Source organism: Chiloscyllium plagiosum, chromosome 23, assembly GCF_004010195.1.
Source record: "Chiloscyllium plagiosum isolate BGI_BamShark_2017 chromosome 23, ASM401019v2, whole genome shotgun sequence".
Lineage (NCBI taxonomy): Eukaryota > Metazoa > Chordata > Chondrichthyes > Orectolobiformes > Hemiscylliidae > Chiloscyllium > Chiloscyllium plagiosum.
Window position 1 is genome coordinate 3,151,162 of NC_057732.1, and position 27,744 is coordinate 3,178,905.

Below are 27,744 nucleotides of genomic sequence, written 5' to 3' on the forward strand. Positions count from 1 at the left end.
AATTAAACAAGAAACAAAAACTGCCTGCTAAAAACATTATAAAGTTAACCAAAACTTTAGTTTTGGCCAACTCTTGTCAGCTAATTTGCAATAAGTCCTACGTTTCTGGCCATTGGTTTTCATTGAGTGGAAGAGAACTCCTAGAGCCAAAAAAAAATCAATTCTCCAATTCACAGTCCCGCAAAGCAGGATCCCGCAACACATGAGAAACTCTCAAGGTGCTTCTTGTTTCTTGCTCGTGTATCGAGAAAACTCAAAACAGGCTTTAATTAAAATAACATGTTTATCTAAACAGGTGACTTCAGTGAATTTGTGCAATCTTTGCAATGTCTTTGAAAATCAGCCACTTGTTTTTCTTTGACCAGGTAAGAAAATGGCAGCTTCTTTAAAATCAATTAAACAATCAACAGGGTCCCATAGTGAGAATCCAATTTTCTCCCAATAGGCAAGTTTTAGGAATTTTAAAAAACCACGGAAGCAGCCAATTAAAAGAGGTTTTCAAGCAATTACTCAACCCAAAGGTCAACAAACAATTAAAGTAGTTCACAGGTAAGACAGTCACCGTTGACTTAGTTTGCAGATAAGATGGCCACAGTTGACCTATTTGTACACAAGTTAAATAGCTGATGTTCAGCAGTCAACATTGGAGTAGCATCCATTCAATGAATCAGTGCGGCATTAAGGATGCAAATTTGGTCTGGGTTCAAATCCCAGCATGGCAGATATAATATAATAAAGGAGCTAGTCTAATAGTGACTGCGTTTTCATTATCGATTGTTATAGAATCCCACTGGTTCATTTTGGAGAAGGCTCAGTGGTTAGCACTGCAGCCTCGCAGCACCTGGGACTTGGGTTCAATTCCACCCTCGGATAACTGTCTGTGTGGAGTTTGCACATTCTCCCCGTGTCTGTGTGAGTCTCCTCCGGGTGCTCCAGTTTCCTCCCACAGTCCAAAATGTGCAGGTTAGGAGGATTGGCCATGCTAAATATAGGGTTACCAGGATAGAGTTTGGGTGGGATGCTCTTTGGTGGGTCAGTGCAGATGTGATGGGCCAAATGGCCTCTTTCTGCTCCATAGGGATTCTATATTTCTAGGAAATCTGCCATTCATGAGTCTGGCCTACATGTGACTCCAAACCCACAGAACCTCTGGGCAAATATGGATGGAGGGACAATAAATGTTGTCCCAGCCAGTAATGACTACATTCTTATGAATTAAATAAAACCAAATGAAGGGAGCTGAAAATTTCTTTGCTGGGGTTTGTGGAGATGGGAGATGTGAATGAGTTGGTCTGTGCTGTAAGCACCACATCATTCTATTTGGTGGCATTGGTTTCAATGTCTGGGACATTAATTCTTTTTTTCCCAATTTGTCTCTGCCATTACTTTCAGGCCGCAAAAGGCCAAAAGGTCTTTGACAGCCTCAGCAGTTTCTTCTGAGAAAAAGGAGGATGGTACTCAGGCCCGTGACCGGCTCAGCTCAGGAGCCAACGTGCTCAATGCCTTCACTTCCCTGTTCGCAGACGAAGTTGAGCACATGCAGTATTTTGAGAAAATGAAAGCTGCCGCTCCTTCTCTGTTGAATGAGATTGATGCAATGATTCTTCACTGCAAGATTGCTGGAATCCCCTTCCCCCGGGGCCTGGAAAACATCCTGAACTACAGCTGGAATGATCTCATCAAGGATGTGTCCTACAACAAGAAGCGGTGGCCGACAGCAGTGTGTAAGGCCACCTGTGTGCCCAGGAAGCCTAATCAGAAGCTGAGCCAGACCAGTGGCAGTATAGTATCGACCAACAGCATGGCTATCAGCAGTACACCCAGAAGCAGATCTGTGGCCATATCAGAGGATCAGAAAGAGAAACCAAGAATCAAGATGGATCAGAGACTGGGTTCAGCCAGCACTGTCAAAGGTAAGTCAATCACTGAAGAAAGGTGGACTCACATTTATATAGTGTTATTCACACCCCTCTCCAACACCCCCAAGAACAAAGCATCTTGCAGACCGTGGAGTACATTTGTAGTCACTGATGTGATGTAGGGCACAGCAGGCTCCCATAATCAGCAATCAACCAGACTCTCTGTTTTATCCACCTATTATTAGCAACTAACACTCCCCATCAACAGCTCTATTCATTCCTGAGGAAGGGCTTTTGCCCAAGACGTCGATTTTCCTGCTCCTCGGATGTTGCCTGACCTGCTGTGCTTTTCCAGCACCACGCTAACCCTGTCTGCGTATGTGTCCTTTATTAAAGGGCACCCTTTACTTAAACAAGTACTCAATAACAAGTATACAATTTTAGATATTGTTGTAGGGGGGACTTACCAGGGGTAAGCAATGGGCGCAGGTCTCTGGCACAGAGTCTGTCCCTGTTGCTCAGAAGGGAAGAGGAACAGAGCATTAGCCACTGGGGACCCCATAGTTAGGGGAACAAGACAGGAGGTTCTGTGGGAACAAGAGAGACTCACGGTTGGTGTGTTGCCTCCCAGGAGCCAGGGTTCGTGATGTCTCTAATCGTGATATTGGGATCCTTGCAGGGGAAGGGGAGCAGCCCCAAGTCTGGTCCACATAGACACCAACGACATAGGTAGGAAGAGAGATGGGGATTTAAGGAAGAATTTCAGGGAGCTAGAGTAGAAGCTTAGTGCTAGAACAAACAGTATTGTTATCTCTTGTTTGTTGCCCGTGCCTCATGCAAGCGAGGGGAGGAATAGGGAGAGAGAGGAGTTGAACATGTGGCTACAAGGATGGTGCAGGAGGGAGGGTTCTGGATTCCTGAATAATTGGGCATTTTTCTGGGGTAGGTGGGACCTCTACAAACAGGATGGTCTTCACCTGAACCAGAAGGGTACCAATACGCTGGTGGGGACATTTGCTAATGTTCTTCGTGTGAGTTTAAACTAATTCAGCAGGGGGATGGGAACCTGAATTGTAATATTGAGGAGGCTGAGAGTAGGGAGTTCCAAAATAAGGTTTCAGGGTCATAAAAGGGCAAGCAAGAAGTTGGTTTGAAGTGCCAGGAGCATCCAGAAAAAGATGGGTGAACTTGCAGCATGGGTTGGTACCTGGGACTTCGATGTTGTGGCCATTTCGGAGACCTGGATAGAGCAGGGACAGGAATGGTTGTTGCAGGTTCCGGGGTTTAGATATTTCAGTAAGCACAGGGAAAGTGATAAAAGAGGTGTTTGTCAAGGACAGTATTACGGTGGCAGAAAAGATGTTTGAGGTAGTATGGGCTGAGATGCAGAAAAGATGTTTGAGGTAGTATGGGCTGAGATTAGAAACAGGAAAGGAGCGGTTATCCTGTTGGGAGTTTTCTATCGGCCTCCGAATAGTTCCAGAGATGGAGAGGAAAGGATAGCAAAGATGATTCTCAATAGGAGCAAGAGTGACAGGGTAGTTGTCATGGGGGACTTCAACTTCCCAAATATTGACTGGGAACACTATAGTTCAAGTACTTAGATGAGTCAGTTTTTGTCCAATTAGATGAGGCCACATTAGATTTGGTACTGGAGTAATGAACCTGGTCAGGTGTTAGACTTGGAGGTAGGTGAGCACTTTAGTGATTCACAATTCAGTTTTGTTTACTTTAGCGATGGAAAGGGATAGGTATATACCGGAGGGCAAGAGTTACAGCTGGGGGAAAGGCAATTATGATGCGATCAGACAAGATTTAGGATGGGGAAGGAAACTGCAGGGCATGGGCACAATAGAAATGTTGAGTTTATTCAAGGGACAGCTACTATGTTTTGAATCCAGCTTATCAACTTGCCTTGGATCCTATGAGTTCCTACCTTTGGACCAGCCTTCCAACTGGACCTTGTTAAAGGCCTTAATTGAGGTCCATGTAAGCCATATCAACTGTATTACTCTCATCAATATACTTAGTCGCCTTTCCAAATAGCTCAACTAAGTTAGTCCGACAGCATCTTCCTCTAATAAATCCATGCTGACTATCCCTGATCAATTTCTGTCTTTCTAAGTGTTGATCAATCTTCAGAATGTTTTTCCAATAATTTCCCTACCACTGACAGCAGACCAAGTGGTCTGTAATGACCTGGCCTATCCCTGCTGCCCTTGTTGAACAAAGGAACTGTATTAACTATCCTCCAGTCATTGGCACTTCACCTGTGGCCAAGCGTAGTATTAAATACAACAAAAACAAAATCAGAAAATTCTGAAAAAACTCAGCAGGTCTGGCAAAATCTTTAGAGTGAAAGCAGAATTAACGTTAAGTTTGGTTCCAGTCGCCCTCCTTTAGTATGGAAATGTTAAATATCTCTGCTATGTCTTTGGCAAACTCTTCCCTTACCTCCCATATCACTTGGAATACATCTCATCAGGCTCTGGGGATTTATGCATTTTTATGCCTCCTAAAACATTGAATACCTCCTCCTTATTAATCTTAACAAGCTTTAGAAGCTCACCATCAGAACTGAAAACTTCAACTACTGTGTCTTCCTCCATTCCTCCACTCTTTTCCTGGTAATCCTCTTACTCTTAATTTATTTATAAATTACCTTGGGTTTTCCTTAATCCCATCTGTCAAAGATATTTTGTGGCCCCTCTTTACCTTCCTAATTTCTTTTACAAGCAACCCTCTGCAAAGTCTGTATTTTTGAAGGGCCTCTCTATTTTTAATGCTCTATACCCCTCATATGCTTCCTCCTTTTTTTATTATTAAACTCTCAATATCCCTTGACATCCAGGGCTCCTTGGATTTCCTGCCCTTGCCCCTCAATCTTAGAGAAATATGCCAACCCTAAACCCTCACTGTATTACTTTTAAAAGACTCCTATTTTCCAAATATAGACTGACCTGCAAGTAGCTGCTCCCAGTCTATGTTTGTCAGATCCTGGCTAATTATGTTGAAATTGGCCTTCCCCCCGTTTAGATATTTAACTTCCAAACTGCCTGTATTCTTTCCGTAATGATTTGAAACTTACAGCATTATGGTCACCATTCCTAAAATGCTTGCTCTCTTGTCTGGCTTCATTCCCGCGGATTCAGTCCAGCACTGCTCTATCTCCAGTAGACTATCTATGTACTGACACAAAAAGCTCTCCTGTGTGAAAATGTTGCACCTTTAAAATTCCACCCTGTTTAATACTTTCACACTAAGGCAATCCCAATTTACGTTAGCAAAGCTGAAATCCCTACAAGTATCAGTCTGTTTCTCTCACGCCTGTCTGTGAGGTCCCGACATATCTGCCCCTCTGTCTCCCTATGACCGTTGGGAGGCCTGTAGTATAATCTCAGCAAAGTAATCAGCCTTTTTTATTTCTAAGCTCAACCCAGATGGCCTCACGAGAAGAGCCTTCTAGATTGAGGGGTTGACCTTATAGATGTTTGTAAAATCAGGAAGGGCATGGTAAATAGATGAGGTTTTTTCCCTGGAGTGGGGAATCCAAAACTAGGTTTAAGGTGAGAGGGAAAAGATCTAAAAGGGAACTAAGGAGCAACGTTTTCACACAGAGGGTGTTGCATATATGGAATGAGCTGCCAAAGGAAGCTGGAGCTGCCAAAGGAACCTTAGTAAGGCTGGTACAATTATAACATTTCAAAGGCATCTGGATGGGTATATGAATAGGAAATGCTTAGAGGAATATGGGCCAAACGCTGGCAAATGAGACTAGATTTATGTAGGATATCTGGTCAGCATGGACGATTGGTCCACAGGGTCTGTTTCTGTGCTGTATATCGCTACAACTCTATGACCACTCCCTCTTTACTTCAGTAATTGTCTCCTTTATCAATAATGCAACCTGTTTAGAAAATGATAAGACGCACTCTGGTGCTGTTAAGACTTCAGTAATGATATGACATCACAAGCCCCTGCCCCTTTAATTCCAAGTCCACTCTTTAATTTGAAGTAATTTTCCAGATTTACCTTTACAGCCCCATAATTATCCAATAATTCTATAAAATAAATATTATATAGGATCATTGCTAAAGGGTTTCCTTGTTGCAGTGAAATTTTCAAGTCTCTCTGGTTGTTTCTGATAACTCACACCCATGACTTGAAAACTTCCAGAAAAGCTTCCCCCATTCAGAGAATGGCCATCAGAGCACTGTATAGTTCCATTATTATCTCCTCTGACTTGGTCACTGCTGCTATTAGATTATATATACTAAAAAAAATGCAAGTTACTATAATGTCGATTTTGCTGCAATGTCCTGTTGTGGTGCAGCGGTCTGAAGAGTTAGATTCCTATCCCACTGCTCCAGAGGTGTGTCTGAGCAAGGTGATTAAAAACAGAAACACAAATTGCTGGAGAAACTCAGCAGGTCTGGCAGCACCTGTGGAGAGAAAGCAGAGCTAACATTTCAAGGCCAGTGACCCTGCTTCAGAACTGAATGGAGCTAGGAAAAGGTGGCATATATTATTTTTTATTCATTCATGGGATGAGGGCATCACTGGCTGGACCAGCATTTATTGCCCATCCCTAATTGCCATGGGTCTGGAGTCACATGTAGGCCAGACCAGGTAAGGATGAGTTTCCTACCCAGAAGGACATTAGTGAAGCAAGTGGCTGTTTCCAACAATTGACAATGGATTTGTGATCATCATTAACTTTTAATTCGAGTTTTTTTTAAAATTAAAATCAAATTGCACCATCTGCCATGGCAGGATTTGAACACGTGTCCCCAGGACGCTACCTGGGTCTCTAAATTAACAGTCCAGTAATAATACCACTAGGTCATCACCTCCCCAAACACAGAAAACAGGACAGCTAGACATGGAATCCAGAGAGACAGAGAAAGTTAGGCAGAGTATTAAGTATTCAGTGAGGAAGAAAAGTTGATAATGGGTACAGTAAGTAGGTGAAAAGGGATTTCCTGTGCTGAAAGCAGCCCATGTGATGATAGGGCCTGGTGTGTGGGGGTGTGGTAAGGACATGGGAGATGCTGGCCAGGGAACACAGTGATGTGTTGAAGTGACAGGCATCAGGAAGCTCAGGATCATTTTTGCAGACAGAACATTGGAGTTCCACAAAACAGTCACCCAGTCTGTGTTTTGCCTTGCCAGTGAAGAGGAGATCACATTGTGAACAGTGAATACAGTTGACTAGATTGAGTGAAGTGCAGGTAAGTCACCACTTCACCTGGGAGGTGTGTCTGGGGCCTTGGATACTGAGCAGGGAGGAAGTAAACAGGCAGGTGTTTCACCTCCTGTGTTTGCTTGGGAAGGTGCCATGGGAATGTGGATACGTGTTGGGAATGGAGGGGAAATGGACCAAAGTGTCCCAGAGGGAAGAAGTGTGACTAAACATTTTTTCAAAATAAAATTCAATTAGTTGCTTCTCTGGATTTGTTAAGTGTTGAGTCAATTTGGATTCCACAGTCTCTTTTAAAACTTCATTCTGAACCACATCCACACAGCATTCATTGCTATCTCATTTATTTCTGACATGTAGCAAATTACATGTTCTTACAACAATTTATTGATTGAATTTTACAGTGTGGACACTGATCATTTGGCCCATTGAGTCCACAGCAACCCTCTGAAAAGCATCCTGCTCAGACCCACCCAATCCCTGTAACCCTGCATTTCCCATGGCTAACCCACCTAGCCTGCACATTATGGGCAGTTTAGCACAGCATCTACCCTGCACATCTTTGTACTGTGAGGAAACCGGAGCACCCGGAGGAAACTCATGCAGGCACGGGGAGAATATGCAAAGTCCACCCTGAGGCTGGAATCAAACCTGGAACCCTGGCGCTGTGAGGCAGCAGTGCTAACCACTGAGCCACTCTACCACCCCAGCAAATAACTACCTCAGTGGTCATGAAAAGCGCTATATAAATTAAAGCCTTCTTCTTTCTTTCACAATAATCTAATTCCCAATGCTTTTTCTATTTTACATCTCCCACCCCTTTGTACAGGTTCCCTTGCAGTTAATTTTTCTCATTGTTAACTGCTTTCACCTTTGCCCTTTACATACTTATTGCGCTCCCCACCAACCTTGTAGCCTAGTCCTACAATCCATCCGATTGAATCTATCCTTCACTCACACCCCTGGCTTGTGCTCAATCACACTCCTTCACTGCCCTCTCTCCCCACCTCATCCCTCTCTGCACTGCACTGTCTTGTTCACTCTCAAAGCCCCTTTCCATTGTGTTTAAACACAAAGGTGAGTTGGTTTCCATTGTGGCCTTCTTGCCTGGCATGGCCTCCGGCTTGAGTTGATTCCAGAATGGTTTCCCAGCTTCGGAGTGGGCTGGAGTCATGGGGGAAGTAGAGGTTGGGTGCCAGTGTGGACTGGATTGGAAGGACTGTTGTTCTGAACTTTTCATTTCTCTATTTGTTAATTTATTCCTACAATCTATAATGCTGCACTTTTTGTTTCTTCATTTTTCTATTTTATTTTCCTATGAACTTGTATTGAAGAAATGTACTTGTGCTAAGATGGCAGTTGAAACTTTATTGCTGGAACAGCACAGCAGGTCAGGCAGCATCCAGGGAACAGGAGATTCGACGTTTCGGGCACAGGCCCTTCTTCAGGAATCCGGGCCTGTGCCCGAAACGTCGAATCTCCTGTTCCCTGGATGCTGCCTGACCTGCTGTGCTGTTCCAGCAATAAAGTTTCAACTTTGATCTCCAGCATCTGCAGACCTCACTTTCTCCTCTAAGATGGCACCATAAGTAGCAATTTGTAAACTTTTCACTGTACTCGCATGAGTCCGTGTAACAATAAAGCTAACTCAATTCAATTCAGTTCAGTAAATGTTCATCAGTAATTGAGCTTGCTGCTCGACCTGTAATGATAGCCCATGATTGGATAGGAACTGGACTCAGAGAAATTGAGGATGCAGCGTTATTTCCTTGGCTGGCAAACAGGATGACTTTGAAGGAAGTTCACTTAGTTCTGATGAAAACTCAGAAGAACCTTTTTAAACACACATCTCCGGGAGCACAACCTTTGAGACCATCACTGGTTTCCATCACTGGCCAATGAGAGCCACTTTCTGTTTGCACCAGCCAATTGGATAGATTGGAGTTTTTGTGTTTATATGAATCACATCCTTCCCAATTATAAACACTATGGCTCAAAATTCTTATATAGGAAGTTGTGTTTTGCAGAAAGTAATGGCTGAGAAAGAATTAATGTGAAATTGCATTAAGCTCCATGTCATCTGATGATACCACACAGACTTTGGGTGCAGAATTGAGCAGTGTTGTTTGAGATCCTGAGGGAGACACCTCTTGCAAAAAAAAACCATAAATTTCTGGAGGAATACAGCCAGTCTGGCAGCAAATGTGATGGGAAAAAGGAGTTAATGTTTTGAATCCACGCTCCCTCTTTCTGAAAACTTGAACCGTTACCTATGTTTCTCTTTCTCCACAGATGCTGCCAGACTTGCTGAGTTTCTCCGGCAATTTCTACTTTTGTTTCAGATCTTCAGCATCCACAGTCATCTCTTCAGTAATTATGCCAAATTAGTTAATATGATGTGTACGAATTGCTGTTGTACACTAAATAATGCCTCGTTATGTAAGATAAATGTCTCTTCTTGTTAAGACTCACCCAGTGGTCTATTCTCAGCTCAATGATAATTAGACAGGCCCTGAGGCATAGAAAGGATGATTAATGGACTTGAACTACCAACTTGCAGGCCACAAGTGATTGGTACCCAGAGCTCAATGTGTGTTAGGAAGGAAATAGGGAATTTTAACGCTCCTAATCATATTCCATACTTGGAAGTAAGTCCTTCACAGTTGTTGGGTCAAAATCCTGAAATGCCCTCCCTAACAGCATTGTGTGTGTTTTTACACCAAACAGACTGCAGTGGTTCAAGAAGGCAGCTCAACACCACCTTCTCCAGGGCAATCTGGCATGGGCAATAAAAGCCCACACCCCATGAACAATTTAGTACAAGGAAGGTAACAACGAAACTCCATTAACAACTACAAATTGTATTTATATCGCATTCTTAATATAGTAACACTTCCCAGGGTATTCAAAGGATTGTTACGAAACTATGCTGTATCAATCAGTAAAAATATTGACAAATAGAATCCTGTTTCAATACATATATCTCTTTGGACTCTAAAGGTTACAAATCTATCTTAAATATCTAGTCCTTACTTTATGACACAGTTTGAGGATTGGAACAGGTCAAAAGGACAGAGGCCAACTTGCTCCAGTAGATTAATGAACATGAACCCAGTGTTGAATTATGATTAGAGACTCTTGCATTAGCCTTCCAGATGATTCAGCACAATCACTGATTGTAGGAGGGCAGAGCCATCACAATGTGATTCTCAAAGAGGGATGGGTGGAAAATGAAAAGATGCTACTATGAATCCAAACTGCTTCCTACATACTTTATTAACAGTAATGTTAGCTTTCCACATAGTCATCTTTGTGTGAAAAACCGAGGAGTCCCAGGGAAAGGGTGAAGCCTGCACCATTGGCCTAACCTGATGTGAAGGTTAATTTGTTTGCAGTCCTTTTCTATGTTGCAACATTCTACCATAGCTCAAATTCTCCAACCCTGGTAAACATCCTTGTAAATCTTTTCTGAATCCTTTCAACTTTCACAACATCCTTCCTATGGGAAGGAGATCCTCATCAGGAAATTGATGGTGATAGGTTGAAGAGGAGGGTGGAGTGGATGTGTGGAAACAAAGATGGACAGGTAGCACAGTTCAAGAGGGTGGTGTCGAGTTGGAGGGTTAGATCTGGGATAAGGTGGGGGGAGGGGAGATGAGGAAACTGGTGAATTCCTGATGCTCGAAACGTCGATTCTCCTGCTCGTCGGATGCTGCCTGACCTGCTCTGCTTTTCCAGCGCCACACTTTTGACACCATCTACAAGGGTCAAGTCAGAAGTGTGATGAAATACTTCCGACTTGCCTGGATGGGGGCAGCTCCAACAACACTCAAGAATCTTGACACCATCCAGGTCAAAGCAACCCATTTGATTGGAACCATATTCACAAACATCCATCACTGACACTCTGTAGCGGCAATGTGTTTTATCTACAAGATGCACTGCAGAAATTCACCAAAGATCCTTTGACAGCTCCGTTCAGACCCACAACCACTTCTATCTTGAAAGAGAAGGGCAGCGGATATATGGGAACACTATCATCTCCTCTAAGCCATTTCAATTTGGAAATATTGGTCCAGAAAACTGTTCTGTACACACTACAGGAATTCCTCCTCTACAGTATTGTTACAGATTTGAAGTTAAAAATCACACAACACCAGGTTATAGTCCAACAGGTTTAATTGGAAGCACACTAGCTTTCGGAGTGACGCTCCTTCATCAGGTGGTATCTGATGAAGGAGCGTCACTCCGAAAGCTAATGTGCTTCCAATTAAACCTGTTGGACTGTAACCTGGTGTTGTGTGATTTTTAACTTTGTACACCCCAGTCCAACACTGGCATCTCCAATCATGGTTACAGAGTTGGTTTGCCTAATCTAAATGCAGGTTAAAATCACTGATAGTTACAGATTTTCCTTTACTGCATGTCTCTAATTTCCTGTTTAATGTTGTTCCCAAATATTATTCCTACAGTTTGAGGGTCTATGTACAACTCTCACTCATGCTGTATTTGCCTCTTGATGTTTCTCAGCTCTACCCGTACAGATTCCACATGGTTGCAACGAATATCTTTCCTCAGAATTGCATTAATTTCAGGGGAATACAATTTGAGCTTGACTGCTTGAGGCATTGCCACAGAGAAAACAGCAAGGCAATTCCCTAGCAGCTAGCTGCACCAGGAATTCTGTTGAGTGACTCCAGTCTGCACTGCACCAACAACCAGTATGGCCATGGGAAAGTGCGAGATCATGGAATTTCCTAGCAGTCTTGGTGTTTGAGGAAACACCCAGGTTGAAGATTAAGTTGGATAGTTTAATGATGTAAAAGGATTTGTAGAGACTATGGGAACATGACAGGTAAATGAGATCTGAAACCTCTGCACATGTGAATGAGACACACGAACAGGGGGAGCTGTTTGGCCTTATAGCCAGTCTTGCTATTGGGATTGGTGTGTGTGTGTGTGTGTGTGTGTGTGAAACAGGGGCGGTTTTGCTGCAGCCCAGTTGAACTCAATCTGAAATCTCAGCACATAATTGTTATCAACATATCTACAAACCCTGACAAGGTTCCACACTATGAAACAATGAGTGTGTGCCCTTACGTCCTAACTTTCCCACTGTTTTGAGCCGTTTCTCATGAATCCTTGAGTTAGGTGATGAGATGAGAAAATGTTGAGAGTGAAACACCATGAGCTTGTTGAATCGGGTTTCCAGCATCTGCAATCATTGTTTTTACCTTGTTTTACATGGGCCAAGTTACAAGAGTGGCATTTTACTGTATTTTCTTTCCTTAAATCAACAGCAGTACAGATTATCAACCAGCAGAGGTCACAATACCTTACTAAAATAATGGGAGTAAAAGTCTTGTTTCTGATGAGTAGAAAGTTTTTGCAGACAAAACCTCTGAGAAGATATACAGAACTACAAGAACTCAAGCTAGAGGTTATGTTGACTTTGATTAGGAGACTGTCACAGCCTCAGCTGGAGTGTTATGTCCAGTTCTGCACTTAGGAAGGAGTGAAGGCATTGGTGAGCGCAGAGAAAAATCATGAGAACAGTTCCAGGGAACCTCATTGAAAACGATAGACTGAAAATGTTGGTACTATTTCCAAAGACATTTACAGCAAGAGGTCATTTGGCCCCATCATGTCTATGCAGGTCATAGAGTCATATAGTACAGAAACAGATCCTTTGGTCCAACTCATCCATGCTGACCAGATATCCTACCTTAATCTAGTCCCACCTCCCAGCACCCGGTCTATTTCCCTCCAAACCCTTCCTATTCATACACCTATCCAGATGCCTTTTAAGTGTTGTTATTGTATCAGTCTCTACCACTTCCTCTGGCAGCTCATTCCATATACACACCACCCTGAGCATGAAAAGGTTGCCCCTCAGGACGCTTAGTTAACAAAGATTTGACAAGGCTAATCCCATTCCAAGCTCTTGGCCCCCTTATCCTGGAGAGTACAGCAACACGAGTGAATATCTGATTATCGTTTAAATGGCACGAGGATTTCTGACACTACCACCCACTTCAGGCAGTGAGTCCAGACTCTCACCATTCGCTGAGTGAAAATAATCCTTAACTCTTCCCCTTAGCGTTCTATCTCTAATCTTCAACCAACACTGATGATTGTTTACCCCTCTAATAATGAAACATGTGCCTTCCAATTCACCCTGTCTGTGGTCCTTATGATCGTATACATCTCACCCAGGTCCTGACTCAACCTTCACTGCTCCAATGAAAACACCCCAAGTCTATCCATTCTTCCTCATAGCGCAGACCCTCCAGCCCATGCAGCATCCTGGTAAATCTCCCCTCTACCCAATCTCATGCAATCACATTCATCCTATAATGTGGTGACCAGAACTACGTGCAACTCCAGTTGAGTTGGCTTCACCATCCGATATGTTTCTCAACCCCATTCTCCTGTCTTCTCTCCGTAACCTTTGATCCCCTTACTATTCAGTAGCCTCTCTGTATCTGTCTTAAATACACTCAATGACGTGGCCTCACGGCCTTCTGTGTCAGTGAGTTCCACAGATTCACTACCCTCTGGCTGAAGAAATTTGTCCTCATCTCAGCTTTATTTTTATTAAATGCATTGCCCTCATCAAAACCCTTGGCTGCGTCCTCAAAACCTTTGATCAAATCTATCAAACCTGACCTTTCCTTAACAAATCCACAAGGACAATGTCTGATTAATCTGTGTCTCTTTAAGTGCAAATATATTCTATCCCTCAGAATTCTTTCTAATAATTGATGAACACGTGGAGGGAGGTTGAACTGACCGGCCTGTAATTTCCTGGTCTATTTCCGCCTTCCTTCTTTAATAACGGAACAATGTTAGCAGTCCACTGGCACCTCAACTGTGGCCTCAACTTCTCTTCACCTTTGCTTCCCCCTATTGCCTGAAATACATCTCATCCAAGCCTGGAGAGATATAGAACAATACAGCGCAAAACAGGCCCTTCGGCCCTCGGTGTTGCACCAACCTGTGAACTATTCTCAGCTCGTCCCCCTACACTATCCCATCATCATCCATGTGCTTATCTAAGGATTGTTTAAATCTCCCTAATGTGGCTGAGTTGACTACATTGGCAGGTTGAGCATTCCACACCCTTACCACTCTCTGCATAAAGAACCCACCTCTGACATCTGTCTTAAATCTATCACCCCTCAATTTGTAGTTATGCCCCCTCATACAAGCTGAAGTCATCATCCTAGGAAAAAGACTTTCACTGTCTACCCTATCTAATCTTCTGATCATCATACACGTTTAAGGTCGCTAAATCTGTTTACCTTGAGGAAGAGAAGGCTGAAGGGAGAATTGAAGCAATATTCAAAATCATTTCAGGCCTGGACAGAGGAGGCAGGGAGGAACTTCCCACTTGTGAAAGGATTAGGGACCGATCACACAGATTTAAAGTAATTGGTAAATAACCACAAGTGACATCAGGAAAAACCCTTTCATGCAACAAATGAATGGAACCCCCTGCCCAAGAGTGTAGTGGGATCAGAATCAATTGAAACATTGAATAAGCTATTAGACTGAGGTCCAAAATGGGAGAATGTGCATGATTACAGGGAGAAGACAGTATATCAGCACAAAGGAACTAGCTTGTTTGGAGAGCTAGTGATTAGATTACATTACATTACAATGTGGAAACAGGCCCTTCGGCCCAACAAGTCCACACCAACCCGCCGAAGCGCAACCCACCCATACCCCTACATTGACCCCTTCACCTAACACTACGGGCAATTTAGCATGGCCAATTCACCTGACCTGCACATCTTTGGACTGTGGGAGGAAACCGGAGCACCCGGAGGAAACCCACGCAGACACGGGGAGAACGTGCAAACTCCACACAGCCTGAGGCGGGAATTGAACCCGGGTCTCTGGCGCTGTGAGGCAACAGTGCCACCGTGCCACTGTGCCACCGTGCCGCCCACAATGCTGACAGTGCTGACAGGAATGGGCTGATAGGCCTGTTTCTCTGCTGTAACAATTCTGTGATTGGAACCTCTGTGCAACAATATCAACTGTCCTGTAGCAAGCCCCATCTAATTTGGTTTTGACCCCTGCTGACTGGCAGGAATTGGGCCTGTGTATTGAAACTTGTCGTGAATTGACCCCTCACCCAGCACCTACTCGATTCTCCACTTGCCAACATCTCAACTTTGATTTAGGTGATCATAGTATTCCCTTGACTGAGGCTAAAGCCTCATTGGTATATATTGTTTGGGGTCCTATGAGGCCCATGGCATTTTGATGGCCAACCATGCATGGAGGGAGGTTTCTGCTCCTTCAAGGTAAGTCCATAAAATCCAGGAGCTCCTCTGGCTTTCTAGGCTTCCTTAGACACCCCTTCCCATCCTCTACCTTGTGCCTGTGGGCTCAGGGTCAAAGTATATCAGATCCCTTTTCCCTCACATTTTGGCCCTGCAGCCTAGGAGGATACAAAGATGTGAAAAATTCGAACCAGCTCTCCCACAGAGACTCCTGAATGGAGAGGCAGTTTTCTTCTCTGTATCTGGACCCCTCATTACCGCTCACACCATAATCATTCTTTCTGTGTACAGACACCTTCTGGGCTGCTGGGTGTATCCAATGTTGTACTTACGTATGGAATGATCTGACAACTTTTAAAATTTATTTGTGGGATGTGGATGTTGATGGCTAGCTAGTATTTATTGCACATCCCCAGTTGCCCTTGAGATGTGGTGAGCTACCTTCTTGAAATGCTGTGGGTTGATCTAAAATGCCCCTCAGGGAGGGAATTCCAGCATTTTGACCCAGTGACAGTGAAGGTATGGCGATATATTTCCAATTCAGGATAGAACATAGAACATAGAACATAGAAGAATACAGCGCAGTACAGGCCCTTGGGCCCTCGATGTTGCGCCGAGAGGGAATTCCAGCATTTTGACCCAGTGACAGTGAAGGTATGGCGATATATTTCCAATTCAGGATGTTGAGTGGCTTTAAGGGGAACTTGGAGCTGGTGTTCCCATGTATCTGCTGCCCTTGTCCTTCTAGATGGAAGTGGCTGTGGGTTTGAAAGCTGCTGTCTGAGGATCTTTGATGAATTCTGCAGTGCATCTTGTAGAGAATGCAGTTTGCTGCCATTGAGCATGGGTGGTGGAGGGATTGGATATTTGTAAATATGATACCTTTGTCCTAGATAATGTCAAGTTTCTTGACTGTTGTTGGAGCTGCACCCATCCAGGCAGGTGGAGAGTATTCCATCACACTCCTGACTTGTGCCTTGTAGCTGGTGAGAGAAAGTGAGCACTGCAAATGTTGGAGAAATCAGAGTCAAAAAGTGTGGCACTGGAAAAGCACAGCAGTGAGGCAGCATCCGAGGAGAAGACGAGTCAACATTTTGGGCATAGGTCCTTCATTGGGAATGTCTTGTAGATGGTGGACTGGCTTTGGGGAGTCAGGAGGTGAGTTACATGCCACAGTATTCCTAACCTCTGACATGCTCTTGCAGACACTATGTTTATGTAGTGAATTTAGTTGAGTTTCTGGTCAATGATAACCCCCAGGATGTTGATAGAGGGGGATTCAGCAATGGCAACACAATTGAATGTCAAGGGACAATGGTTAAATTGTCTCCTGTTTGTGATGGTCATAGCCTGGCATTTGTTAACCTGATTCCCAGCTTAATTCCATGAATTTGAAATGATTCACATCCTTTTTGCCCTTAAAACAAGATTAACGCTCAATTTTTAAAACTCAACTCATTCTCAGAACCTGAACTTGGGTAAACAAGGTTCTTATCAGCCTTGAGAAAGTGGTGATGGTACCTCCCAATGTAGTGGTGATGGTACCTCCCATTGTAGTGGTGATGGTACCTCCCAATGTAGTGGTGATGGTCCCTCCCATTGTAGTGGTGATGGTACCTCCCAATGTAGTGGTGATGGTCCCTCCCAATGTAGTGGTGATGGTCCCTCCCAATGTAGTGGTGCTGGTCCCTCACATTGTAGTGGTGATGGTCCCTCCCATTGTAGTGGTGATGGTCCCTCCCAATGTAGTGGTGATGGTCCCTCCCATTGCAGTGGTGATGGGTCCCTACCATTGTAGTGGTGCTGGTCCCTCCCAATGTAGTGGTGATGGTCCCTCCCATTGTAGTGGTGATGGTCCCTCCCAATGTAGTGGTGACGGTCCCTCCCAATGTAGTGGCGATGGTCCCTCCCAATGTAGTGGTGATGGTCCCTCCCAATGTAGTGGCGATGGTCCCTCCCAATGTAATGGTGATGGGGCCCTCCCATTGTAGTGGTGATGGGGGCCTCACATCGCAGTATTGGCCTGTGTATGATTTGGTTTCACACTGTGAGTTTGAGGTCTTTACAGACCAGTTGAGGACAAGGCAAATTCAAGAACTGTCTTAGGGAGTAGCCTTTAGGTAACAGTCCAGCATACATTGAGCTTTATAGAATCCCTACAGTGTGGAATCATGCCCTTTGGCCCAAGTCCACACCAACCCTCCGAAGAGTAACTCACCCATTTCCCTACCCTATTATCCTATATTTTCCCCTGACTAATGCACCTAACCTGCACATCACTGAACACTATCGGCAATTTAGCATGGCCAATTCACCTGACGCATCTTTGGACTGTGGGAGGAAACTGGAGCACCCGGAGGAAACCCGCGCAGACACAGGGAGGATGTGCAAACTCCACACAGACAGTCGCCCGAGGATGGAATCAAACCCGGGTTCCTGGTGCTGTGAAGCAGCACTGCATTACAATGAGCCACCGTGCTGCCCAAGTGCTGTACAAGGTAATCATGGAAAAACCAGGCACTTTCTAATCGGGTGGATCTTTCATGTTTCTGTCTATATGTGAGTTATTCTCGCATTCTCTTGGAAAGTTTTTCACTGCAAAACCTATTGAGTTTTCTCACCATACTTTACCAAAATTATGGCTTTTTGTGGTTTGGTGGTAGTATCCCTCCCTCTGAGCCAGGAGGCCCGGGTTCAAATCACGACTGCTCCAGAGGTGGGTAATAACATCTCTGAACAGGTTGATTAGAAAACGCCATCTTAGTAAACTTGCCTCATTAACTACCGACCTGTCACTCATGTCTGATTCAGTCCATTCTGCACCAGACATGGAAGACAAGGGAAAATTTGTGCCTATTATATGGCCTATTACCTGGAAATCCTTCTGAATGGGATGGAAGGCACAAGACCTGACCAATGCCCAGAGTCTACATTAGAGTGGTGCTGGATAAGCATAGCAAGTCAGGCAGCATTCAAGGAGCAGGAAAATCGACATTTTGGGCAAAAGCCCTTCATCAGGAATGCCCAGCCTGGTCTGACACTGCCACCCGGGTCAATGCAGTCTCAACGTCTGGAGGAATGGCAAGTGCTGTAGGAAGAAACACAATGTCCTTCTCCACTCTGCCATTGTAAGTGACACCATCTTCTTCCCGATACCTCACACCTCACTCCCTGTGACTGCACCCATGTCCCACCAAGGCACTATGGCTGTCATTATTATCCACAACATCTTCCCTCACTCACTCTCACCCAGCCTGACCCTCAAAATCACTAACCCTGCATCAACAGTAATCGATGTACCATTCACTTGCATCTCCCCAAATTTCTGCCTCTCCCTCTCTCAATCCCAGAGGAAGGGAGCCTACAACAGGGCAGAAAGAATAATGATGGTTGAGGAGCTGCCCTCCATTCACCCCCTCATCATTTACAAGGAGAGAACCCTGACTTTAACTGCTCCAAGTGCCTGCCTGACTGCGTCCAAGGCTGGTGTCAGAGACTGCCCTTGATTTATTGTCCTGGACCCTCTGAGTGAAGGCTATCCCCCTTGACTTGACTGAGGCTTGCTGACAACAATGACAAACTTCCCTGCTTTGTGTCTGCACTACCCAGCAAGACTTGTCAGAAATAGTATAAACTTGGTGTCTCTGGCTGAGGGAGCAATGCAAGGCAACCAGACAGGCTCAGAGTGAGTGAGTGCTATGAGAGTGAGTGAAAAGCCGGGAGATGCAGCCTGGTTCATCCTTTGGAGCAAGCAGTGGTCTGGAGTCACAAGGTAACCACTCTGACCTCCATCAAGACTTCTCACCTGTTTGGCATTTTAGAATGGTTAGAAGCTGAATGTTATTGCACGCATTGTGCCATTAGTAAAGTAAATAAAAAGCTAGAATTTCTCTGAACATAAAGGATGTAGTGAGTTGTTCCTGACATCAAGGTGGCCCTCCCTGGAATTCTCACATGATTAGAAACAAAGAAACATAGAAGATAGGAGCAGGATGAGGTCATTTAGCCCTTCCAGCCTCTCTGCCATTCATCATCATGGTTGATCGGCCAACTTAATAGCTTAATCCTGCTTTCTCCCCCATAACCTTTGATCCCATTTACCGAAAGTACTCTATCTAGCTGCTTCTTGAATACATGCACTATTTTTGCATCAACTACTTCCAGTGGTAATGAATTCCACAGGCTGACCATTCTTTGGCTGAAGAAATGTTTCCTCATCTCTATTCTAAATAGTCCAAGCCGAATCCTTTGACTGTGACCCCTGGTTCTGGACACACCTACCATCGGGAACATCCTTCCTATATCTACCCTGTCTAGTCCTATTAGAATTTTATAAGTCTCTATGTGATTCCTACTTTCTACTGCATCTCTACTTTCTGCGCAGGCTGAGTGAAGCCCACCTCTCATCCCCCATCCTCACTACATTCTACAGAGAGTTCACTGAGAGTACCCTGAGCTGCTGCATCACTGCCTGGTTTAGGAATTGCATCATCTTGGATTGTAAGACTCGACAACGGATGGTGAGGACAGCTGAGAGGATCATTGGGGTCTCTCTTCCCCTCCATTACAGATTTTTACTCCATGTGCTGCATCTGAAAGGCTAAGAGCATTGTGGAAGACCCCACACACCCCTCACTCAAACTTTTCTCCCTCCTGCATTTGACAGAAGATACCAGAACATTCGGTTTCTCACAGCTAGACTGTGCAACAGTTTCTTCCCCTGAGCTATCAAGCTCCTTAACACTATATGATCGGACTCTTTCCCATCTGGAATTCTTTGCATGACTTTGAACTGCTGCTAAAAAGATGTCTGTTATTTATCATTCTTCTGTTACACTGTAACTTGTGTGTTTTGCACTTCTTCTGCACTTTATGTCATGTACAATTGTGTAGTTTGCGTTACCTGTGTAATACCCTCAGTCCAGGAGGAGCGCGCTCTCGTTTTTACTGTATCAGTTGTATACGGTAGAAATGACAAAAACTACTCTGGATCCCCCGATTCATCTGAACTTCAGTGAAAACAATCCTAACCTAGTCAGTCTGTCCTCTTATGTCAGTTCCACCATCCCTAGAAACAGCCTGGTAAACCTTCACTGCACTCCCTTAAGAGCAAGAGCATCCTTCCTCAGAAAAGGAGGTCAAAATTGCACACACTATTTATTCCAGCTGTGGCCTCACCAAAACCCTGTATAACTGCAACAATACATCACTGCTCCTGTACTTGAAACCTCTCCCAGTGCAGGCCAACAGACCATTTGCCTGCTTTACCACCTGCTGCACCTGCATGCTTACCTTCAGCGACTGGTGCACAAGGACCCGCTGCACACCCCCCTCTCCCAATTTACAGCCATTCAAGTAGTTATCTGCCTTCTTGTATTTACTTCCAAGGTGACTAACCTCCCATTTATCCAAATTATATTGCATCTGCCATTGATTTGCCCATTCACCCAACCTGTCCAGGTCATGCTGGAGGATCTCTGCATCCTCATCCCAGTTGACCCTCCCACCCAACTGCAAACGTTGAGATGTTACATTTTGTTCCCTCATCCAAATCATTAATATATACTGTGAATAGCTGGGGCCTAGCACCAATTCCTGTGGCACCCCAAGTTACTGCCTACCAATTTGAAAATGACCCATTAGTTCCTATTCTTTGTTTTCTCTTTGTAAACTAGCTTTCTATCCATCTGAATACACTTCCCTTGAGCTTTAATATTGCCCAATAATGTCTTCTGTAGGACTTTGTCAAACACATTTTGAAAGTCCAAATATACCGCATCAACCAATTCCCCTTTGTCAACTCTACTAGTTACATCTTCATAGAATTCCAACAGATTTGTTAAACATGACTTCCCCTTCATACATCCATGCTGACTCTGTCTAATCCTGCCACTGCTTTCTAAATGCTCTGCTGTAATATCCTTGATAATGGATTTGAGGATTTTCCCCACTACTGATGTTAGGTTTACTGGTCTGTAATTCCGTGTTTTCTCTCTACTTCCCTTTTTGAATATTGGAGTGACATTAGTTAACCTTCAATCTGTACGGACTGTTCCAGAGTCTGTGGAATCCTGGAAGATGACCCCCAATGCATCCATTATTTCTAGAGACACTTCTAGAGGCAATCCCCTCTGACACTAGGGATTTATTTGCCTTCAATCCCATTAATTTTCCCAGCACCATTTCTCTACTAATATTGATCTCCCTCAGTTCTTCCCTCTCACTAAATCTTATGTTCTCCAACATTTCTGGAATCTGATTTGTCTCATCTTTTGTGAAGACAGAACCAACGTATATATTCAATTGCTCAGCCATTTCTTTGTCTCCTATTATACATGCCCCCATTTCTGTCTGTAGGGGACTTACATTTGTCTTCACCAATTTCTTTCTCTTCACGTACCTATAGAAACTCTTAGTGTCAGTTTTTATGTTCGCTGCAACCTTACTTTCATACTGTATTTTCCCCTTCTTGATCAATCCCTTGGTCCTTCTTTGCTGAATTCTAAACTGCTCCTAATCCTCAGACCTATTATTTTTCTTGGCCAATCTGTTTGCTTCTTCCTTGGATCAGATACTATCTCTACTTTCCTTTGTAAGCCATGAATTGGCCATCTTACCCATTTCGCTTTTAGGCCAGCCAGTTGTTGCAGTTCCTCCATGCGTTCCTTGAATGTTTGCCATTGTCTATCCATTGTCGTCCCTTCAAGTAGCTCTCCCCAGATTATCAAGGCCAACTCACGCCTCATATCTTCATAGTTTTCTTTATTAAGATTCAGCACCCTAGTCTCCAAATCAACTACCTTACTCTCAGACTTGCCATAGTCCACATCACTCAGACCCCATTCTTAGTTAGATTAGGTAAGGACTAAACTGTCTACTTTGTGTGTTCAGGTTCTTCCTCCAGTGTGTCTTCCTGGAGTGATCCCTCTAGTCTCACATTTCAGAGTATTCGAACTGACCTGCACTGTGGCATTTATGTTCAGTGATGTGCAGCTCAGTGACATTATCATGAGGTTGCTCCAGGGTCTCAATGCAATATTGTGATTGAGATCCTCCAACCTGGGGAGCAGCAGTTTGATTGGTGTTATTTTGTTCTGTAGCAGTTTTGACATAACTGTTGATGCAAGAGGAGACACTGGAGTTGCTGGTATTTAATATGAATCATTCACACATGCTGTTGGAGGATGGAAGTTGTGATGACACTGACCACAATCTTTCAATCCTCCTTAGATAAATGGGTGCACCTCAGTGCAGGAGGATTATACAAACACTCAAAATAGAAGCAGGAGGAGGCCAAAATGAGATTGTGGCTGATCTGATTGAGGACTCTTTCCCACCCTCCTACCTACCCTCAATAACCTCTGACTCCCTTGATAATCAGGAATCCATGCAACTTTGCCTTAAAAGTATTCTATGCCTCTACCCCCACCCCCATCCCCAGCTCTTTAGGAAAAGGAACTTCAAAGGCTCACGACTCGCTGAGAGAAAAAAAATCTCCTCATTCCCATTTTAAATGGGAGACCTCCCCCCCCCCCCCCCCCCTTAATTATGCTGATCTCAGGATTCCCCCATCCTCATTTAACTAAAATAGAATGCTGGACAAGCATGATCAGCACAGGTGTGTTGCCAGCAAACCATTTTTGAGATTTTCAAGGAGGTAACAAGGATAGAGGATGAGGGCAGTGAGGTTGATGTTGTGTATGTAGATTTCCTGAACCTGATTCACAGAGTACCACCGAACATGTTTGTTAGTAACACTGAAACCTGTGGGATTACCATAAAACATAGTTGCCCGCACAACACATGCTGAACAGCAGAGCGAGATCTTCAGAACCAGATCTAAGTTACTGCTCAGGCAGCGCAGGCAGTGGCAAGGAAGGGATGAAGATTGAAGAACTTAAAGGTGACATCTTCAGCAGGGAAGAATACACCAATGAATAGGAAAAGCATTTCAGAGCTGGAGAGTTAGCTCACTCTCTGGAGACAGAACATTATTAATACACATCATACACTGCATTGCAAGGCATTGGTATTTTGAGTCAGAGGTCAGAGGTGAGGCTCCATATGGGAAAAAAATAAATATTAACTAGGAGAAAATGAGGATGGTTCATGCTGAAGATCAGAGTCGATAAGTGTGGTGCTGGAAAAGCACAGCCGGTCAGGCATCATTCGAGGGGCAGGAGAGTCGATGTTTCAAGCATAAGCTCTTCATCCTGATGAACTCCTACCCTTCGGATGCTGCCTGACCGGCTGTGCTTTTCCAACACCACACATTTTGACTCAAGAATGAATATTAACCCAAGATCGCGTGGACCTCACAAAGCCAGTAATTAAAGTGAGAACTTCTGACAGATGTAAAATGTAAGCAGACCTGTTCTAACAGGAACTGTAAGCTTTGGAGACTTTATTCAGGAAAAGTAGATATCCTTCATAAGAGCCATGATGCAAGCAGGAATAACTTATTTGAACCATAAGGGGCAGGAATTATTCTGTAAAACTGTGATTATAGTGGGATTTATTTAATAGATGGAGCCACTATAAAGCCAGTATTCAATTTTTACATCCAAAATTATGGAACTCTTCTAACAATGGGAAGGCAGGGATCATTCAATTTAGGCGCAAAAATGTAGGAAAATCCTCCAAAATGTTGGTAAAGAGTAGCCAAAGTACAATTAATGTGAAAGAAGTCTTTTAATCAAGCTAAATATAGAATCACATTAGGAAAACATGAAATCACAAATAATTTTGATAGGAACACAATTTCAGAGATGGGCCAAAATAGAGGATTGAATTTGATATCTTGGAGAAAATAATTTTCAAGATATAGAAAATTAACCACTAAATAAGAAGCTGAACAAGTAAATACACTTCAATACACAATTAAGAGTATAAACTGCATGTTAGCTCACCAAGAGGTTAAAAAAAGCAGATACTTTTGAAAAAGTACTGAAACTCTTTGGCAATTGCTTCACCCTCAGAACCAATAAAATATTTGACAAAAACAGGTTTTAATAGAAGCATTCAGCACCCAGAGAATCCATAGATAATGTCATTAGTGATCTTTATAGAGTGCATAAATGCAACATGGTGACTTCCAATGAAAGTGGTCAATCTCACATTTTTCGACATTATATTCTGTCTGTCACATATTTGCCCACTCATTTAACCTAGCTATAAATCTTTGCAGATTCCTCCTCACTCCTTACTTTCCTACTTTGTGTCATCAGCAAATTTAGCATCAAATCCATTGGCCCCTTTATCTAAGTCATTAATATAAATTGTTAATAGTTGAGGCACCCAGCACTAACCTCTGTGGCATACCATTTGCCACTTACTGTGAAACTGAAAGTGACTCATTTACATAAATGATTTAGAGTTGGGGACCATGTATGGTGTGTCAAACTTTCAGGTGACACTAAGATGAGTGGTGGAATGTGCAGAGGACACTGAGAGTCTACAGAGGGATATAGATAAGTGAGTGGGCAAGGATCTGGCAGATGGAGTACAATGTTGGTAAATGTGAGGTCATCCACTTTGGTAGGAATAACTGCAAAATGGACTATTATTTAAATGGTAAAAAATGCAGCGTGCTGTTGTGAGAGGGACCTTGTGCATGAATCACAAAAGGTTAGTTTGCAGATGCAGCAGGAAATTAAGATGGCCAATGGGGGAATATTTGTCCTTCATTGCTAGAGGGGTGGAGTTTAAAAATAGGGAGGTTATGTTGTAGCTGTATAGAGTGCTGGTGAGGCCACACCTGGAGTACTGTGTACAGTTTTGGTCTCCTTAATTGAGAAAGGATGTACTGGCCCTGGAGGGGGTGCGGAGGAGGGTTAATTCGGTTGATTCTGGAATTGAGAGGGTTATCTTATGAAGATGGACTGGGATTATATGCATTGAAATTTAGAAGAATGAGAGAGGATCTTATAGAAACATATCAAATTATGAAGGGAATAGATAAGGTAGAAACAGGGAGGTTGTTTCCACTGGTGGGTAAAGGGACAACTCGGGGGCACGGCCTCAAAATAGAAGGGAGCAAATTTAGGACTGAGTTGAGAAGGAACTTCCTCACCCAAAGTTGTTGTGAATCTGTGGAATTCCCTGCCCCGTGAAGCAATTGAGGCTACCTCATTGAATATTTTTAGGGCAAAGACAGATAGATTTTTAAACAGAAAGGGAATTGAGGGTTATGGTGAGCAGGTGGGTAAGTGGAGCTGAGTCCCTGAAAAGATCAGCCATGACCTTATCGAATGGTGTAGCAGGTTTGATAGGCCAGATGGCCTACTCCTGTTCCTGTTTCTCATGTTCTTATGTTCTTATATCTACTTTCTGTTTGCTTTTAGCTAACCCCAAACTTCTATCCTTGCTATTGTGTTACATCAATGAACTTTTATTTTTCTTGGTAATGTTTGATATAAAACATTGTTAAATATCTTCTGGAATTTAAATTGCACCACATCCACAGGTTCTCCTTTATTCACTTTGCTTGTTACCTTTCCAAAAAACTCGACTATGACTTTCCTTTCACAAAACCATGTTGACTCTGTTTAGAGTCCTAGAGTTATAGAGATGTACAGCACTGAAACAGACCCTTCAGTCCAACTTGTGCATGCCAACCAGATATCCTAAATTAATCTAGTCCCATTTGCCAGCAGTTGGGCCTTAACCCTTCCTATTCATATACCCATCCAGATGCCTTTTATAAATGCTGTAATTGTACCAGCATCCAGATGCCTTTTATAAATGCTGTAATTGTACCAGCTCCACCATTTCCTCTGGCAGCTCATTTCATACATGCATCACCCTCTGTGTGAAAAAGTTGCCCCTTAGGTCCCTTTTAAAATTTTCCCCTCTCACCTTAAACCTATGCCCCCTAGTTCTGGACTCCCCCACCCCAGGGAAGAGACCTTGGCAATTCACCCTATCCATGCCCCTTGTGGTTGTATAAACCTCAATAAGATTACCCCTCAGCCTCTGATGCTTCAGAGAAAACAGCCCAGCCTATTCAGCCTCTCCCTATAGTTCAAACCCTCCAACCCCTGGCATCATCCTTGTAAATCTTTTCTGAACCCTTTCAAGTTTCACAACATCCTTCCTATTGCAGGGAGGCCAGAGTTGAATGCAGCATTCCAAAAGTGGCCTAACCAATGTCCTGTAAAGCCAACCCCTGTACTCAATGCAGTGACCAATAAACTGCATGATTGCATTGAGGCTTTCTGCTTAACAAAATAGGGTGCCAAGTGGTAAGCACTACTGCCTCACAAAGCCAGGTACACAGGTTCGATTCTAGCCTCGGGCAACTGTCTGTGTGGAGTTTGCATATTCTCCCTCTGCCTACGTGCATTTCTGTTGGGTGCTCTGGTTTTGTCCCACAATCTAAAGCTGTACAGATTAAGTGGGTTGGCCATGCTAAATTGCCTGTTAGTGTGCTGGTTAGGTGGATTAGTCATGGTAAATGCAGGGTTTTGGTGGAATGCTGTTTGGAGCATTGGTGTAGATTTGATGGGTCATATGGCCTCTTTCTGCACTGTAGGCATTCTAGGAAATATTTGACACATTTACCTAAGTACGTGAAAAGTTTTGTTTGTGAGCAGTACAGTCAGATCACCTGCACCTCCACACATATCATCTATTGCATCCTCTGCACCCGATGTGGCCTCCTCTATATTGGGGAGACAGGCCGGCTACTTGCGGAGCGTTTCAGAGAACACCTCTGGGTCACCTGGACCACCCACCCCAGTCTGACCTATCACCCTCACCTTGACCTCTTTCCACCTATCACATTTCCGACGCCCCTCCCCCAAGTCCCTCCTCCCTACCTTTTATCTTAGCCTGCTGGACAAACTTTCCTCATTCCTGAAGAAGGGCTTATGCCCGAAACGTCGATTCTCCTGTTCCCTGGATGCTGCCTGACCTGCTGCGCTTTTCCAGCAACACATTTCCAGCTCTGATCTCCAGCATCTGCAGACCTCACTTTCTCCCCATAACAAACAGGGACATACATAGCTTAGGTTGTTACTCAGAGACATCCAAGGCTATGACTGCATGGGAGGTACACAAAAGCAAGGTCAATGTTAGATTGAAATTAGAGAAGTCCATTCAGCAGTCTAGAGCAGCAGGGAAGAAGTTGTCTTGAAACTGTTGGTGCCTGTGTCCAAGCTTCTGTATCTTCTGCCTGACGGAAGAGGTTGGCAGAGAGTATTACTGGGGTGGGAGGGGTCTTTGATGATGTTGGTAGCCTTTCCATGGCAACGAGATGTGTAGATAGAGTCCATGGATGGGAGATTGGCTTCCGTGATCATCTGGGCTGTGCACACAGTTTTCTGTAGTTTTTTAAATATGCCAGCATTTTTCCATGACAGATGTTAAACTAACTAACCTGTAGTTTCCT

The 27,744-nt window shown here is 43.8% G+C and overlaps 1 protein-coding gene across 1 annotated transcript in view; it reads left to right on the forward strand.

The window, feature by feature from the left end:
* The first annotated feature begins 326 nt into the window (after window positions 1–326).
* The window catches only part of LOC122561441, a 133,298-nt gene continuing 105,880 nt past the window's right edge, over window positions 327–27,744 (forward strand). The window contains exons 1-3 of the mRNA XM_043713183.1: window positions 327–365; window positions 446–549; window positions 1,393–1,913. Of these exons, the coding sequence (XP_043569118.1) occupies window positions 327–365; window positions 446–549; window positions 1,393–1,913 (664 nt within the window). The remainder of the gene's footprint in view (window positions 366–445; window positions 550–1,392; window positions 1,914–27,744) is intronic.